This window comes from Protomyctophum parallelum, assembly GCF_964188405.1.
Source record: "Protomyctophum parallelum genome assembly, chromosome: 16".
Classification (NCBI taxonomy): Eukaryota; Metazoa; Chordata; class Actinopteri; order Myctophiformes; family Myctophidae; genus Protomyctophum; species Protomyctophum parallelum.
The window spans coordinates 2,893,392-2,912,287 of NC_139711.1; the positions used below are offsets into that span (position 1 = coordinate 2,893,392).

Genomic DNA, 18,896 nt, shown 5'->3' on the forward strand with positions numbered 1-18,896 from the left:
TGAGTTTATATGGACCTCTTCGGCTCTACGGCTACAATATTTAATTTCGACCGGTACATTATAAGGTAATGGTATTTATGGCTTTGCGATGATCCTCTCTTGCTAATGTTATCGGTCTTTTGCATTTTACTGTTATGAAAATGTCTACGTTAGTTGGAAATGGAAGCTAACGAATGCTAATAATGCTAGCGATGTCCCTCTTGTGTATATTTAGCCTGGTTTATGTTAAGCTTTACCTTTTTATATGAATGTATAATGATCACTATACCTCCACCATACATTTGACTCTTGTCCAAAGCTTTTAATATAATCTGTTTCCATATATATCAATCATTTTAGTCATTTGTTTAAGTGATTTAGTCCTCTGACCCACTCCTGTGATGCATAGCCTAGGCTGAACTATGTTTTAGTTTTATTTACACTGACACAGCCTCTCGTTCATGCTTATTTTTGTTAAACATTCGGCCTACCTTTTACATGTATAATAACTTGCCATTATATGATATCAAAGCTACATTTGAAACCACTAAGCCGATTGGTGTTGGGAGTGTAGTTTCATACTAAGTGGGCAATATAACCGACATCTATTGTTATGTTAACATGCACACTTAGAAACTGCCATGGCCAGTGGCCTATCAACTGAACAGGCTGATACATTTATACATTTGTAAATTGCCTTGGGTTGAGAATGCTAGCAATTATTGCTAGCAAAAATTGGTTTGATACTTATACTGTCTCGTCTGAGTTATCTACATGCATCTTAATGTTTCTTTCAGGGCCAGCCAGGCAGTGTTTTCTGTACAGTGCAGGTGTGGCAACAGACCTCTGTGCAGATTAACAGTAGCTGCTAGATTTTGGCTGCTGCCACCTGGAGCTACTGTGACTGTGAGGGGCTCATACGGACAGACCAATACACGCATGCATTGTCATCTAGGTATGTGTGAGAAGAATAAAGCTTCCTGAGGCTTGTTTTGAATTAACATCATATCAAAGCTAATACCATAGAAATAAATCATTGTTCCCCTTTTCTTTCTCAGCGCTGCAGTATGTCACAACACTGCAGTGTCCCTTCATGCTCTAACAGCAAGAACAAAACCCCCCATTTGAGCTTCCATGACTTCCCGGGAGATGAAATGATACGTGCCAAATGGGTGACAGCAATCAAGAGAGATGAGGGACCAAGTTTTGCAATTACACGTGGAAGCACCCACGTATGTAGTGAACATTTCAACCCAGAGGACATAATGAAGTCAACCAAAACGAGTGGTGGACGTACTCGCATTAAACGAGGAACAGTGCCTTCAAGATTCCTCTGGAATGACTGGGGTAATTATCACATGACGATGTAAACCTAACTATTACAGTTGTGTACCTGTCTCTCCAGCTATTTAGTAAACTGTAAACCCATTTTCAGATCAGGATAGGCCTATCAATTTTGTCAATATGTAGATAAAAGGCAGATAAGTCAAGAATTAAAACCTAAAAATACTTTTTAATACAACCATCATTATATATCAATGCAAATTGATGCTCATTTGTCCAGATACACCTACTTTTACATAAGGTCTAAAACATCTGTTTATGAAGTACCCGTTATTGTCAGGAACATATCATCACCACCAGTCTATTTAACACCTGAAGAGACGAGACCAACTCATAGTAGCTATTCTTTACCGTAGTACCTGCAATTTAGAGACTTGCAGCTAAATACTTACTGATGGCCACTGAAATGGACTCTTTTAATTTAACACTACTGTACTGTGTCCCCTGACATTTTAAGTTGATAAATAGGTACTCTCCCAATTTGTTAAAATTCGCTACCTACCTGCAACTGTATTTTCTGTTTTATTAAAGAGCTGGATAAATGGGAGACCCCTGTTGCTGAACAGCAATTATTACCACCAGAATATATAATATTTAACCTTTCAACAATATATATTTTTTAAACTCCAAATTCTATTTATTTGAAAAAAGATGTATTTGCATTTACCCATGAACCTGGAACTTTGGTGATATGTTTTGGGATTTATTTTTTACACTACTGGGATAGGTTCAAGAACACGGGAGTCGGTGTACGAGCGAGCACAGAAGCGCCTGTGTGCTGCTGCCTTGGATGACTGTGCGGAGATGTCTGCCCCAGGTAGGGGTGGGCGATAAATATTGTGATAAAATATCTCCACGTTATGCCTTGTATGTGGTTGTACGGTTAAGTAACTTGAATAATAAACCTAAAAAACGCATCAAAAATATCATGTATCCTGAATGAAAAGATAGTCATATATTTTCCATATCGCCGACCCTTAGACCCAGGGGGAAGCACCGACTACAGAGGACATGGAGGAACAGACCAGCAGACAGGGGACATTCCAGCAGACAGGGGACAGTCTGGTGGACAGAGGACAACATCACAGAGGGAGTACACTGCAGGTGCAGTCTCCAAAGATCACGATTATGATGCCCGTCCATCTCCTGGTTAGTATACAAAATGTACTGTCTTCTTACAGAAAAGATATTGTAGTATTGAGTAAGTATTGACAGCATGGCGTCTTCACTTACTCAATAAACAAAACTATAATCTTTAAGATTATAGTCAAGGACATCTGACAAGTCCTTGACCAAAAAGTTAACTTTTTAATAATAACGTTTTCTTTATTGAACAACTGAAGACAGTGTGCCGGTGATTTATCTTTAATGTCTGCTCCAAGACTGTTTTAGTGAATTAGATTGGAAAATAGATATAGTGAAATAGTGAAATAGATCATGTGTCCTTTTTTTTCTCCTTCTTCTTAAGCTAAACTGGACACTGCCTCTGGAAGAATACGAGACTTGGAGCTCAAGGTCATAATGCTGGAGATGGAGCTTGCACAGATGAAGGTTGATGTGGAGCAGCCCCTTATTTACCAGTATTGTGTTACAGATGAAGACTACCGTTTTTACACCAGATTCATCTCGAAGGAGGTTTTCACTGTGTTTTGGGAGTCAATTAAACCCTCAGCTTCAAAACTAGTGTACTGGACCAAGGCACAGCGAACGGCACAAGATCTACCTACCTGTAGCCCTCGTCGCAAACTCCCACTCATTGATCAGTTTTTCATGTTCCTCTGTCGTGTTGCAGCCGGGCTTCATGAGAGAACTTTGTCAACCATATTCAAGGTCAGCCAATCCACAGTTAGTCGCAACATCTTAACGTGGACTAGCTACCTTTTTCTTGTTCTGGGCTCACTCCCATTGTGGATGACCAGACAGCAAGTAGAAGCTACAATGCCTGACAAGTTCAAGATCTACTGCCCTAAAGTCAGAGTCATAATAGACTGCACAGAAATACGCTGTGAAACTCCATCCGCCCTGTCACTACAGTCAGAAATGTTTTCCAACTACAAAAACCACACCACTTTTAAAGGTCTGATTGGAATCTCTCCATGTGGGGTAGTCACTTTTGTTTCCAAACTGTATACGGGCTCCATCTCAGACATCGAAATAACTCGTAAATCACAGCTGTTACAGTTACTTGAACCTGGAGATGCAGTAATGGCGGACAAGGGGTTTCTAATAGAGAACATGCTTTCTGATGTGGGGGCAACACTCATCATTCCTCCTCTGAAGAAATCTGCTCAGCTCAGCGCGGAGGACACGCGTAAGACCCAGCAGATTGCCCGTCTAAGGATTTTGGTAGAAAGGGCCATACGCAGAGTGAAGGAGTACCACATCTGGGATGGACTCGTTCCTCTGGCTATGACCGGTTCAGTCAATCAGCTGTGGAGTATCTGTTGCATCATGTCCAACTACATGGGGCCTCTGGATGTCGAAGGGGACAAACCAGTCTGAAGCCTCCCATTCATTCATCAATAGGGTTACACAGTACACACCCTAACCGTTAGGGTGTGTAACCCTATTGATGAATGAATGGGCCAAACAATTTGCATGTGATCCTTTTTAGTATGATAAGTAGAGTGCATATAGCCTACTCCTACAGTGTTTTTGGCAGCAAATTTTGATTTTAGTTTTAAGTCAGTGTCTTGAATAGTTTTCATTTGTTTTAGTCACATTTTAGTCACCTGGAATGTTTTATTGTTGGTCTAGTTTTAGTTGACCAAATATCATAAGATTGTAGTAGACTAAATCTACAGTTGATTTAGTGTCAAGTGTAATCTAAAAACACATGTGACTCATACAGGGGAAAGGCCCTTCACATGTACAGTTTGTGGCAAGGGCTGCAGTCAAAAGGGTAGTCTAAAAGTACACATGAGGACTCATACAGGGGAAACCCCCTTTAGGTGTACAGTTTGTGGCAAGGGCTGTATTCATTTATTTTTTTTATGATTCAAAATTTTATTGCTTTTTCAATTTAGTTTCACAAACAGTTAAGACAACAAACGAAACAAAACTAGACAATAAAATAATAAATACATCACACAACAAAATCTTTCGTAGGGGGTATTCATAATATGGCATTAAAAATACACATGACTCATACAGGGGAAAAACCATTTACGTGTACAGTTTGTGAAAAAGGCTTTAATCAGAATTGCAATCTAAAAACACATGAAGATGTGTCAAAGAGGAAAAAGCTGTTAAATGAGTGTTCTTCAAATAAGGCATTATGTTGACACGTAATGTAAATTATTCAGTTTAGTCCAGCTATATACATTAAACATGATGGACTATATCAATTATTTTAATCAATTTTCAACTTGCATAATGACCTGCTGATATTGATATAACTGAGAAGCAGTGTTTTCCGACATTCTTCAGCAATTACAATGTCACATTAATATCCACGGACTAGTGGTGCAATTGTAACTTGTCTCTGTGTTGAAATGTGTTGTTTGGACTAACATATTATCATAGTGTATTTCAATTACTTATTTTGATTATGTTTAGATTCTATGTATTATGCTGTCTTCATAAAATTGTAACAGAAGATATTTACTCTGTAAATTTATTTTTCAAATAAAGGATTGACAGCTACACATCTTTTGTGTGTTCATTACATAAAGGTCATCACACAGAACAATGAGAACATGCATCTGAAAAACCTTTCAGTTCTGAGATCTGAAAAGACAAATCATTAAGCGGAACTGCAAGAATATGTAAATATATAAAACTAGAACTGCACTCTGACGAGTGCCTACTTGCTTGTTGCACACAAGTAGGCCATAAGTGCACAAGCAGAGCACGCAAGTACTGTCAAATCTCAGCTTCTCTGTGAAAGAACGTTTGAATTATTAGGTTTAGCTATTTGCTACGTACCTAGTTTTGAGGTAAAAAAAAGTAGTATTGTGTAGTATGGTAAACGTAAAAGAGTAAGTAATAAAGTATATATACAATATATTATCAGGCCGATAATTATCGTGCATCGCCACTTTGTATTGAGTTTGTGGTTGCAATGTACTGCAATACTGCAAACTTAATACATATTTCAATCAATCAATCTCCTTTTTACCGGCTTAAGAACACATCCATGTACACATTGAAGTAAAAATGATCAAGTTTCTCTCTCATTGATTGGAAAATGTCTTCATCTCTGTAAATCCTTTCAACTGCATAGTCAGTGAGAGTGTCTGTGATGAAGTCACACCACTGAAGACCACTTAAGGCTAGCTGACCCTGAACTTGATGGTTGTATTTATGGCTCTTCTTAAGGTACAGCTTGCCGTTTACTGTGTTGAGGTGTTTAACTTGTGTCTGGTCTTCAACAACACAACTTTTTACCTCAACCAGCCCAAATGGTGGTGTTCCCTGTGGATCGATGACTTTACCATCAGGGCTAGCTCCAAGGTGAGGTGCATCAGGGTGGATTATGATGCCACATTGTGTCACAGACACATCAAAGCAGTCTGCATGTCTCCTCAGTATTTCTGGCTCCAGATCCAGACCTCTTTTCATTGCGGCTGTCTGAGGAGTTCCTTTGAGAATGCGGGCTGCCAAGGCTTTGGCGGAAGATTCCCCACGAACATGGGTGGCTTCTCTGAATCGGCTGGCTGTAAGACGAGGTTTGCGTATGTCGGTCCACAGCTGGCATTCGGACTGCTGGCGGGTTTCCTCTTCAATAGCAGCAGACAGATCCCATGACACCTGCAAGCTATCCAAGAGGCCCTGACAGGAAATAAAAAGGAGAACCGTCAAATTTTGATTTAATTATGACACCTGCCTTTTCACGATATCTGATTGCTTTAAACAACGTTAAACTCACTTTGCCACTCGATTTTCCATTGACATGCGAGATACCCTCTATATCATGGCACAGACCTTGATAAAAAATAGCAAGGTCTGTCTGGCAAAAATTGCCGATCTACAAGCTCAAAACGCGTCGCAGTGCAACACATTTTTATTTAATTTCAAATGCATTTAGTTATACTTTATACTGTCAACTTTATGAACTAAATACAAAACATTGGACATAAAAAAAAGACAATTACATTGTAATACTAGTCATTAAGCTACTAATATAGACTGAAGAAGTAATTAGAACTAGAAGTAATTCAATCGGGTCATGTTTGCAATTATGACAGCTGAAATCAATAACCTGTGGGCCACATTAAGTGAAGGTGGCGGCCCGAGGGGCACATACGGCCCTGTACGTATGTGGCCCCCGTGCCGCTAGTTGCCTACGTATGATATAATACCTAAGAAGTTCAGAAGGACTTGTTTGTGAGTGTAATCATAAAGTCCCAAAGAAATGGGTATCTAATGTATGTTGGTTAGCGGTCATACATACCAGTAAATGCCTGGTACAGTGTGCACTTAACACCAGTCCTGACCCTATCTTTCTTCTTTGGCACTGGTTTACGCACCACCACTTCATTAGTTGCCTCTGGTGCAATCCCCTGTGATAAAATAAAGATGAATAATGAATTGACAAGACACAAAACAATAGAATTGTTGAACTTGTTCAACATAAAAAAACATTAATATCTGACCTGTGTCCGCGGCCGGTGCCAGGTTTGCAGAGAGCTGGTACAGGCCAGAGGCAACGGTACCGATTTGGCTCGTAAGGTACTACATAGGCAAATAAAAATTAGAATATTGTGGAAACGTTTTTCTCCACGTAATTAAACCTACCTACATGCATTACAGAAAAAAATAACTTTACCATTATCCTTTTTTGTGACGTACCTGTAGTGTGCGGTTTGAAAGAGAAGTGCCACTATATGGTTACATAATGCCTTCCCAGCAGCACATGAGCAAGAAGTGCTCTCCAGTTCCACAGGAACCTTTTCTGAATGAAGTGTGATCTGTTAATAGGAAAAAAAACAATGAGCGTTGTTGCTGTAACACGTTACATTTACACTTCTACAAACAGCAAAGGAAAATAAAAACAGTTCAATCTCAAGTGGATGCATGCCAGTGTCCACAGAAAGAGAGAGAGAGAAAGAAAGAGAGATTTTCTGCCTTTAGATGGACAGGACACATGCAGAGAGACATGCAGTAAAAAAAAGGACTGAAACTCACAATGCACTGTCAGGCTACTTTAGAGCCTAGGGTGCCCGGACCACTAAGCCAACATGGTCAAATGTATTTTGATCAAACAGAGTCTTTCTCAGTCTTTCATTTGTCCACAAAAAAAACAATCTTTTGTTTTTAAAGATATGTCACTCTGACACTGTAACATAGGTTTTTGGAGTTTCACTACAGAAATCACTGACAGACTGAGAAACACACTGAAGTATATGCAACTTAGTGGGAACTGCACACTGTTTACACAAATCTTTTCCCTCTGCAGGGTCTCTGGCACAAAACCTATTCAGATAGGGGTCCACACACATTTATGTGGCTAATACGTTACGTTACGTATCAAAAGAATATGTTGTGCTGATGTTTTACTAACAAAGACAAAAGCACTTTACCTTCATAATCAAACAGATACTGTTCAATGAAGAACTTGTACCCCTTTTCCCGTTTGGAAGATGGTGTGTCTGAAAACTGAGCAGCAAGCCTTTCAACATCATTGAACCGCATTTTTGGCAGGTGGGCAAGAGATTTTGTGAATTCCATACCCTGAAATTAGCAAAATAATTAATAATGATACACATGGAAATGGTTTAAATTAAGAGCTTTGATCAAGTCAGTAATTTAGTGTAATGATGGATATCCACTGAGGATTGATGTCTATCAAATAATTGATATATAAAATAAATACAATTGTATTTTCGTGAAACATCATAGCCTACTTGTCTATCTATATGAAACAGATTATGTGCCCATTGAATCTTATTTCAAAGGGATTCACCTCTGTTAAAAATGTAAGGCTAATTTGTATACAGAGTTCGATACACACTGAATGGATGATAGTGTGTCATAGTGTGAGATTCATTTAATACTGTATTAAGCAGAAATGTAAACAGCACGATCGAGGTGCAGTCACATAAAATGATAACACAAAAAGTCCTGAGGGCTAAATAAACACCAATGATTAGTTTGCATCATGTGGGGTTACAATTAAATTAAACAGTTAAAGGATTTCTAGTTATAAAACAAAACGGACTCCCTGCCGTTTATTTAAAAAAAGAAATCAACCCAAATGAGCATAAATTAACTGATAAACACAGGCTAACAGCAGCCGCAACAGCATTAGCATTGATACTTACAAGTTACAAGCACATCCAAACAAGACATTTAAGGCAATTCCAAAATGGTAAAGTATAAAAGACGGATACCATTATCAAGACAAAAAGATGGTAAAACTGAAAACAGTATTAATGTTAACTTTACCTTTCGGAATGAAACGATATTGGCCTCTTAAAGTCTGTAAAATTGCATGTATCTCTATGGGCGAAATATGCCGCTCCCCTGTAAACTCAAACCCGGACGTGAACCGGAAGTTGTCGAGCGTCATCGTGAATAGGGTCTATCCCTTGACTCCTTCAAAACCGCTCTCAAAGGGCACCTACGGACTGCTGCAATTCGGAATCCCCCCCACGCCTTTTCCCCTCACTGTATATGTTTCTTTTCCCTTTTTACCTCCTTTATGATGAATTCCTGTTATGTTCTTTGGCTTTATAGTCTATAGAAGTGTCTTATTTGTACGTCTCTAAATGGTTTGATGAATTGAACAAGGTGGACCCTCTTGAGATTGTATCAATCAATCAATCAATCAAGTGTGTGTGTGTGTGTGTGTGTGTGTGTGTGTGTGTGTGTGTGTGTGTGTGTGTGTGTGTGTGTGTGTGTGTGTGTGTGTGTGTGTGTGTGTGTGTGTGTGTGTGTGTGTGTGTGTGTGTGCAATTCACCGGATACAGTAGACGGGATCTGAGCTCTGAACAGTAAATTGGAACCTGCCATGTGGGGGTCCCCGAGCCCCACCTTGAGAACCAGTGATTCACCTCAAGGAAGGAGTTTGGGTTTAACGCCCGCCTCCCTCCGGAATCCTCCGAATGAGCGTTGTTTTGCATCCGACTCCAGTCATATGACTTGATCTGGTTCCGTGCTGCTTTTTTCGGAGCACATTCAAGAGGCACAGCGTTGGATAAACAGCAGGTAGGCTACTGCCGTAGAGATGCACTGCAATTCATCATATTCACTTTTATTTTATAACAACTTTCCACAGCAATCAACATTTTACACTGGGGTTACAAATCGTTACAATAGTTGTATTCCTTCTGACACCCTTTTTATATTCCCCTTTATTCGCTCCTCCCTGTTGGATCATCATGGTGTTTATCAATGTTCTTTATGAGTCTAAAGTCTCGTTTCGGTGTGTTGCTTTGATTAATTTGTTCCAGCTCCTAACAGACACAGTTGCTGTTCTTGAGGGACCATGAAGCTCATCATCCTAAACGACTACGACCAGGCGAGCGAGTGGGCTGCCAAGTACATTAGAAATAAGATTTTAAAGTTCAGTCCTGGACCAGAAAGATACTTTACTTTGGGACTTCCCACTGGTAAGCAGATTTTGCATATTTTCTATTTAGTGTCTAGTATGCAGAAGGCACTTGAAATGGGCATGGGCACCTTTTTATTTATTGGGAAGACTGCCAGACTGGACACTATTTGAAGGAGAACTGACCTACTATAGCCATGGTTCTAGCCCTGGAACATGACTGCCATGATAATTATCATGACAGTCATGCAGTAACTTTGCCCTGTTTTTTGCAGTCGCTGCATTTACAAGATTTCCGTATATAAAAACATTCAGATTTCAAATATAAAGTACTCACAAAGTGTCCCACGGGTGTTAGTTAGTAGCAGCGCGAGCGATTAGAATTGCTGCGTCCCGCGTTCTTTAATAAAAAGCATTTTTGTCCGAGCTCTCCGGCTACTTTTTTCAAACGGGGTTCGTTTGGGAAAATTCGCAGTTGCACACCGGGAGCGCACTCGCCTATTAGTCTGTATTGGCAGGGCGGTCAGCGTACCTATATCGAACACACCGAGTGCCACCCTCCTCCCGACCGATAGGGGCGCGTAGTTGAAAGCCAATGGCAAAATAACACCTCGGATAAAAATGCTTTTTATTAAACAACGCGGGATGCAGAAATTCTAATCGCTGGCGCTGCTACTAACTAACACCCGTGGGACACTTTGTGAGTACTTTATATTTGAAATGCGAATGTTTATATATTTTAATTATTTGTAAATGTAGCGTCTGCAAAAACCAGGGTGAAGTTGCGTCATGACTCTCGTATGAATACGAGAGTCATGTTTACAGGGCTACCATGGTTCATGACTTAAAGGGACACTTCACCCTTTTTGCAAAAAGATATATGTTAATGACGTTTAGAAGCTTTAGATCACTTTCCTGGGGGTATTTATGTGTGTAATATGTGGTTTTAGATATTTTAGATTGTAGCAGTGAGCCTGTTGTCTCTGATGTCATGGATTCTGGTCTCACTACCTTCCTGGACTTTTTTCTTTGGACTTTTAATTCTTTGGTGCACTGCTCCTCCTTGTGGATAGGGGGAGAGCTGTCTTACTGAGACAACATGTAGTCCAGGAAGGAACTGAGCCCAGTGTCCATGACATCAGAGACAACAGGCTCACTAGCCAAATTCCAATACCCAATATCTCGGCCACTCGCTCACTCACACTCGCTCACTCCAGCATGGCAAATGACGGTGAAATTGGTGACCTGCCAAATGTGTGACCATCTTGTTCACACAACTATTACATGGAAGTCTTTAAATACATGGCCCTAAATACAGTTAGGTTGAACTCTGCTAATGAACAAACTGCAACAATTGACATTAGGACACATTTACATTATGTGATTGTCTACACGGTTGTCACATATTTCAGCAGGTCACCAATTCCACCATAACACCACCTTGCTGGAGTGACTGAGTGAGAGTGAGCGAGTAGCCGAGATTCTGGGTATTGGAATTTGGCTACTGCTACAATCTAAAATATCTAAAACCACATATTACACACATAAATACCCCCAGGAAAGTGTTCTAAAGCTTCTAAACGTCATTAACATATATTTTTTTGCAAAAAGGGTGAAGTGTCCCTTTAACTGCACCCTGGTTTTGGCGCTCGCTACATTTACAACAAAAACGTATATATAAACATTCGGATTTCAAATATAAAGTACTCACAATTTGTCCCACGGGTGTTAGTTAGTTGCTGCACCAGCGATTAGAATTGCTGCATCCCACGTTGTTTAATAAAATGCATTTTTATTATTATTGTTATTTTGCCATTTGCTTTCAACTACGCGCCCCCATCGGTCGGTCGGAGGGTGGCACTCGGTGTGTTCGATATAGGTACGCTGACCGCCCTGCCAATACAGACTAATAGGCGAGTGCGCTCCCGGTGTGCAACTGTGGATTTCCCAAACAAACCCTGTTTGAAAAAAGTAGCCGGGGCACTCGGATAAAAATGCTTTTTATTAAACAACGCGGGATGCAGCAATTCTAATCGCTGGAGCAGCAACTAACTAACACCCTTGGGACAAATTGTGAGTACTTTATATTTGAAATCCGAATGTTTATATATACGTTTTTGTTGTAAATGTAGCGAGCGCCAAAAACAGGGTGCAGTTAAGTCATGACTGTCATGATAATCATCATGGCAGTCATGTTTCAGGGCTAGACCTACTAGGGCTACTTGGGGATATTTGGGCAGAAACTGGAGAAATTGCAAATCATGTGTTGGTGAAAATTTGAAGAATAGGCCTGCACTTTGACATGGATTTGCATTTCTCTGTCACTCCCACTTCATTTTATTTTTCTTCTAGTGTATTTAATACAAATTATTAATAAAAAAAAAATACATCAATATGTTTATTCTTTGTATTCACATATGCTCTGTAGGAAGCACTCCTCTGGGTTGTTACAAGAAACTCATAGAGTATTTCAAAAACGGAGATATCTCTTTCCAGTATGTAAAAACCTTCAACATGGATGAGTATGTAGGTATGTACTGACTGACCATTTTCTTGCTTAAATCATTTTAGTTCTGAAATGGAAACATGTGAAGTGTGACTTTTGTAACACTTTGTGGGGAAATTACATAGGACTTCCCAGGGATCACCCAGAAAGCTACCATTCCTTCATGTGGAACAACTTCTTTAAGCACATTGACATAAAAGCAGAAAATACCCACATTCTGGACGGCAATGCTCCTGATCTTCAAGTAGAGTGTGAAGCCTTCGAGGAGAAGATAACAGCTGCTGGAGGAATTGAACTCTTCGTTGGCGGTGAGGAGGTCAAATGGTTCGATCATATTAAGTATTAACCAATCGTATAACACATATTATAAATAATTGTCTGTTGGGTGGAAACCTTATATGTCCTAAACTAATTCAAAAATAGCACATCGACAAGCTCAAAACGCGTCGCTTTACTTATGATGCTTTTGTGTGACGCTGTAGTATGATCAAGTAGACACTAGACAATAGGGTGTTAATTAACTAGAAAACGCAAAAAGTTAGAATATGGAGATAGGAGGTTTCTGCCCGCCTGCGATGATATAATAAGCACATTATACTTCCATGGCAGGTATCGGGCCAGATGGACACATCGCCTTTAATGAGCCGGGCTCCAGTCTGGTCTCCAGGACCAGGGTGAAGACGTTGGCCAAAGACACCATCATGGCTAATGCTCGCTTCTTTGATGACAACCTCTCCAAGGTGCCCACCATGGCACTGACTGTAGGCGTGGGCACCGTCATGGATGCCAAAGAGGTCAGGACTCAGGAGATTGGATTTGTTTTTTTGGGCGGTTTGTTATTTATTTCCTGTTCCTCGTTCTCGGCATGAAAGGTACATTTGTCACATTTATGAATTGCTTTCGTTCGTTTGCAACGTTCTGTTTTTGGTTAAATCACTGTGTTATTTGTTATGGCTTTCCTTCTCTACAGTTGGCTCATAACTGGGTGGAGAGACTTCCGAGGTGCGAGTGTCATAGCTTAGGTCTTAGGAGACAGCCAGTCATGACTAGGTTGCTACTACGTGATTGGCTTCACGAGTGGTTCAGACTCCCATTGGCTTAGGCAGTATGGGGTCAGACTCCCATTGGTTTAGGGTGCAGTCAATCATGACTAGGTCGCCAATAAAAACGGGCCTGTTGTACATAAACAGTTAAAGGTAGCCGCCTCTTCCGGCTCTGGGGCGACATGGAGGCAATGGGGCAACATGGAGGCAATGGCGATGTGTGATTGCATTTGCAAGCTTTGCCGAGATTCCTTTGCGAAGCATAGCGGAAGCAAAACAGAAGAATGGAAGGGGCCAATCAGAGGCGCGTGCCTTCAAGATTCCGCTTGACTTCCTCCTCCCGTTGCAGACAGGCCGCTACAACAAACTGCAGCGGCCAATGAGGCATCTATATATTTTTTATATCTATGCTGTTGTATGTCAGGTTTCACCTGACAAACAGTCTCAGTACTGGGATGTACTGTTGCTGAGTAGTTAGCACTGTTCTGGGTTTGAACACACTGGGGCACGTTCAAGGTTGTGCTTTATTGTCACATCTTGTGTACAGGTACATAAGGGTAAAACCATACCCAAAGACATGTATGTAAGGGACATACCTCTGCCAGTGCTCCAGGTTATTATAGTTTATTATTAGTTAGTTTTTCTTTCATTCCGACTTTTTGCTTTCAATTTCAGTTTAGTTTTGTGAAAACTGAAAAGGCTTTTAGTTTGGTTTAGACTAGTTTTAGTGTCAAGGTCCTTTCAGACAATTGCCAAACAACACATCATCATCCACATCATGGACGAGATAAAAAGAAAATCTGAAAATGTGTGAAGATCTACAAGCTCAGGGGTTGCCATGGCAATCAATTGGCTCAACACTAGGCCACTGCCAGTCTTTTCTGTTTTAAACCAGTGGTTTTCAACCAGTGGTCCTTGAGGGGGTTCCAGATGGTCCTCATCTAAAAGATGGAGAGTTAGTAACCAAATGGACCCTTATTAACTCTCAAGAGTTACATTACATTACTTGATATGAAAAGAGTTGAAAAGCTGCATTATTGGTGTTTATTGGTAATGGTATGTTATTTTATTAACCTGATTGAGGCAATTTCTGCAATTGAAACATTTTTATGGTTCTTTTTTTAACATTAAGTAGTATTTACAGTATTTACCCACTGCTCCTAATAGTCAGGATGGGTTAAATTCCACATACAGTACATGAAAATTTACCCAACAACAATTAAAACACAGACATATTTATTATTAACTTTTTTTTGTAAATTCTCCCACTGCTTTGCAGCTTGACTGAATTGTCTAACAGCCAGATAACACGACAATGTGAAAGATAACCTGGTCAAAATAGAAATATAATTTAGGTAGAATGTCAGTCTATTGTGCAAATATAGATGACTCATTTAGCAGCAGATATAAAAGTGTATTCAAGGTCATATATACATAACGAATGCCATAATGTGACTGTAGTGCTGTTAAGCTTGTGGCAGCTTGTGTCAACGGCCTTGACAGGTGGAAACGGCTCCATAGTCTGGTAGAATGGCTCTTGATACATAGGGGAGGATGGAGGAAGATGAACCACTTTTTACTTAAGTTGACCTGGAAGCAAGGCAAAATGAGATGGCAGTCAAATCTAATGATCTACACATATTTCAGGATGTCCTCTTATCAATTGAAATGATGAGTAAGCAGCTATGACAAAGGGCCATGAAAATATGACCTTTTCAAAAAAACTGGTCATGTGGCTCAATTTGCCCCAGGTAAGGGGTAAGTTGATCCAAAATTGAACCACATGATATTTTAATGTAAAGAGCTTAAACTTGAACAGATAATGTATTCACTTATTGAAAATAATTTAATAACAGTTTTCCCTTTTGCTAATAGTCTTATTTATCTGTTTATTTATTATTTAAACAATATAAAGACAATTAAATAAAGTTTGTTATTCAGAACCTTATAATATTTGCAATATTGTTAATACAATATAGCAAATTTGCAAACATTTGCAAACATCCAAATTAAAGGTCATTCAGTATAATTTGAGTAGCAAATACTTAATACAAAAATATTAATGGTGATTCACATTAAGAAAATTGGCTCAATTTACCCAAGGAATTGGTTCAACTTGCCCCATGGCCACTTTTTGACAAAACATGGCTAGCTTAATGCTCCAGACTAATGTTTAGCTAAATGATTCACATGGGTTTTATACATTGGTATATCACCAACATGCATGATATATAAGTTTAGACCTGGGTGCTTTTGCTTTAACATAAAAATGATTATTCCAGAAAAGTTTTTTTTTTACTTTGACCAGCAAAAAAACACTTTTTTGTGTATAAATGTACTTTCCACTTTGTCCATATGTCTCTCATCTTCACAGTCAGGTTGAAATGGTGGGTGTGTCCTGATTTTGAGGTCACATGACAACTCATGTGTGTAGTTTTAAAGATACAGGGGGTGGTTCAACTTACCCGACGGTTCATCTTCCCCCATCCTCCCCTACAGGTATTGCTTGCCTATGTATCTGTGACTTTATTATTATGTAAGTAAGTAGAGTGTGAGAGGCTATTTTCTGTATCAGAAGAGAACGTTGGAGTCTATCCCGGTTTCAATGTGCTAGACTCCTTGCTGAGATGTAGTGCAAAACCTACAGTACCATCAGTTACCAGTAGTTGCCGCACGACTTGCCGCACCCAAGTCGTGCTACTCCTACACTGGCGGGGTCCAGGATTGAACCTATAACCTTGTGGTCCAAAGATGATTACACTGACTGAGCTTATTATATTACGAATAACATTCGTTCTCTCCTCAGGTCATGATCCTGATCACCGGAGCACACAAGTCCTTTGCTCTTTATAAGGCCATCGAGGAGGGCGTCAATCACATGTGGACGGTGTCTGCGTTCCAGCAGCACCCGCAGACGGTGTTCGTCTGTGATGAGGATGCCACTCTGGAGCTGCGTGTCAAAACTGTGAAGTACTTTAAGGGTGAGGCTGGGTCATTAAAGACTCCATGACTCATTAAATCATTGTTTTATGGTCGTGCCAGGCCGCTCAAGGCTGCCTCCAGTTCTGTTTATGCCCCAGATCATCGCCACGTAAACAGGAATAATAAACTATCATGATTGAATGATGTGCTGATTAGTGTCAAGATTGAAAGTAAAAAATATATGAAGCTATATCTGGATTAGGATACTAATGATGATTAGGAGATACACTGAAGAAAGGAACTGCACTACGGTGGGAAAATGGCGGCACTCCAAAATAACGGATGCAGGACAAAGGCTCGGTTATGCATTCTCTTTATTTTAGGCTAACATTTTTCGGCCACCAGAGCAGATTCAAAGGTAAACTGAGGAAGTTCACAGCCCTCTTTTGTAGGTTACATGCCCTTGCTTACAATGAATCAATCAATCAACAATCGGTTGACAATATCACAGATACTGAAGCTTTTAGTCACATGACAATCATAGAGTACATCATTATCAGGGAAACGGATACCCGAGTGGAATAGTATGAGAGTGACGACACTAGCATTGACTCTCTCTCATTGTAACAATGGAATGCGGAAGTGCTCATTCTATCTCAATGGGATAGTTCCAATGTTTGGAACTATAGCCCATAGGCACCTGCTTTGCGGCAAGTTCAAAGCGTGTCGCCACTCTTACTATTCCACTCGGACGGATACCATCTTTGGAGTGCTGCCATTTTCCCACCAAAGTGTGGTTCCTACCCATCCCAAAAGTCTTCTTTTGCTGAGCACCGACTGCTTAAGAAAGCATCCAGAGGATGTCTGCCTGCTTTCCTTTCCAGCTTTCAAGATACACTTTGTATTAACCCATTCTGACCTGAGATCAGATTCATACGAGGTTTCCACCGGACACACGCTGGTCTGACGAACCCATTCTGACCTGAGATCAGATTCTAAAAATGTCAGTCGCTCTTCGATTTTTCAAAAATAGCAGACCTACAAGCTCGTATCGCGCCACTCGGTGGCGCGATATGAGCTTGTAGATCTGCTATTTTTAAATAGCTAAAGCATAACATGATGCTGACACCAAAATGGGTGCCCGTTCAGAATGGGTTAATAATACAATGATAATGATATCCATAGTAAAATCCACAGTGTGAGATTGTCACACAAACATTGCCAAACTACAAGCTTGCAACACATGCCATTGCACCGCATTGTGAGCTTGTAGATCTGCTATTTTTGCAGAGGATATTCATCGCAGAATAGGGTCATGTCATTAAAGGAACATTGAGGTTTTGCCACTGTTCACAGCATTCCTGTGTTGACGCTGGTTTGTCTGATTGTTTTGTTCAGGTATGATGCATGTACACAACAAGCTGGTGGACCCACTGCCCTGCATGGGCAAGAAGAACTGAAAGTACCGCTTTCATCTTGAACTTCAGTTGATTCCTTTGTCTCCTGGTGGAGAAACCTCGTTAAGGGAAAATGAGCCACGCTTGGACATTATGTTTGTTTTCTACAGTGTGAACAACAGAATAATCGTTAGCTAGTCTTGCGTGGCCAGACTGTGCCTCTCACAATTTTCAAATGCTTCTGTCATACAGTCTGTAGCGCGGAAGCTCTGATCATGAGTAAAGTATGAAGCGGAAGTGAAGCCTCCTCCCCACTTCCGTTTTGTCTTTACAGCCGTACAAATTTATCCTAATATAAATTTGGAAATTGGAAATAAAAAATAAAACTGAAATGACAAACAGATTACTCAGATTTCAGGAGGTGTAGTTCCAGACTATACAGATATTGTGAAATAGTTATGTGACTACGCGAGACTAATCGTTAGCTGACAGAAGCGAAATCTAATGACTGATGATGAGCGGGCATTACAGGGGTCCTTGACATTTGTATTGTCTTTCTTTGTAATCCTTTTAATAAAACATGATTTAATTTCCACTTTTCTAAGTACTACTGTATAGTGTATTGCTTGAGAATGGCAGCGGTGGAAACATTTGTGCAATATTTTACGGAAGTACAATGACTTTCTGTATTTGATCACCTTTGCTTCAGTTACTTTGCAGATTGAGATTAACAATATGAAATATAATAAATACATTAGGCTTTAATATCTATTAAGATTAAGATCATTTGAAAATGGGTGAAGTCCCTTCTGATCAATAATTATGTAATAAAGACTTGTATAATTATATATGTAGGCCCTATTTATGTTATATTATAAAGTAACATTATGAAATAGACCAATGCTGCTTTATTCTTTATAATAGTTTTAATTTTGGTGTTTTAAGTATATTTTGATCATAATACTGCACGTTTACAGTTGTAACACACTCTACACCGGTATGTCTACTTTCACTTTTAATTAAAATTTCGGATTACAGTAGTACTAATTCCACCACTGGAGAACGGGTGCTTTGCTTCATGCTGTCTCTTTTCTTCTTGTATCACATGACATGGAACGACCATAACGACAGGGAAACATGCGCTACACTGATATGTGTGACCTATACAATAGTGTGACTCGCTGTGGATCTGTCTTTTTTTACGTTTTTTA

General features: G+C 39.9%; 1 protein-coding gene across 1 annotated transcript; it reads left to right on the forward strand.

The window, feature by feature from the left end:
• The first annotated feature begins 9,359 nt into the window (after positions 1-9,359).
• gnpda1 (glucosamine-6-phosphate deaminase 1) lies at positions 9,360-18,402 on the forward strand. Its single transcript, XM_083785220.1, has 7 exons — positions 9,360-9,474; positions 9,720-9,878; positions 12,246-12,347; positions 12,449-12,631; positions 12,933-13,117; positions 16,173-16,347; positions 17,687-18,402. The coding sequence occupies exons 2-7, from the start codon at positions 9,755-9,757 to the stop codon at positions 17,746-17,748; spliced, it is 831 nt and encodes a 276-aa protein (XP_083641346.1). The 5' UTR covers positions 9,360-9,474; positions 9,720-9,754; the 3' UTR covers positions 17,749-18,402.
• Positions 18,403-18,896: the final 494 nt, after the last annotated feature.

Coding starts and splice junctions, on each gene's coding strand:
- gnpda1 (XM_083785220.1), top strand. CDS start 9,755: ATGAAGCTCATCATCCTAAACGACTACGACCAGGCGAGCGAGTGGGCT. Junction 9,879..12,245: donor TACTTTGGGACTTCCCACTG/GTAAGCAGATTT, acceptor TATGCTCTGTAG/GAAGCACTCCTCTGGGTTGT. Junction 16,348..17,686: donor AACTGTGAAGTACTTTAAGG/GTGAGGCTGGGT, acceptor TGTTTTGTTCAG/GTATGATGCATGTACACAAC.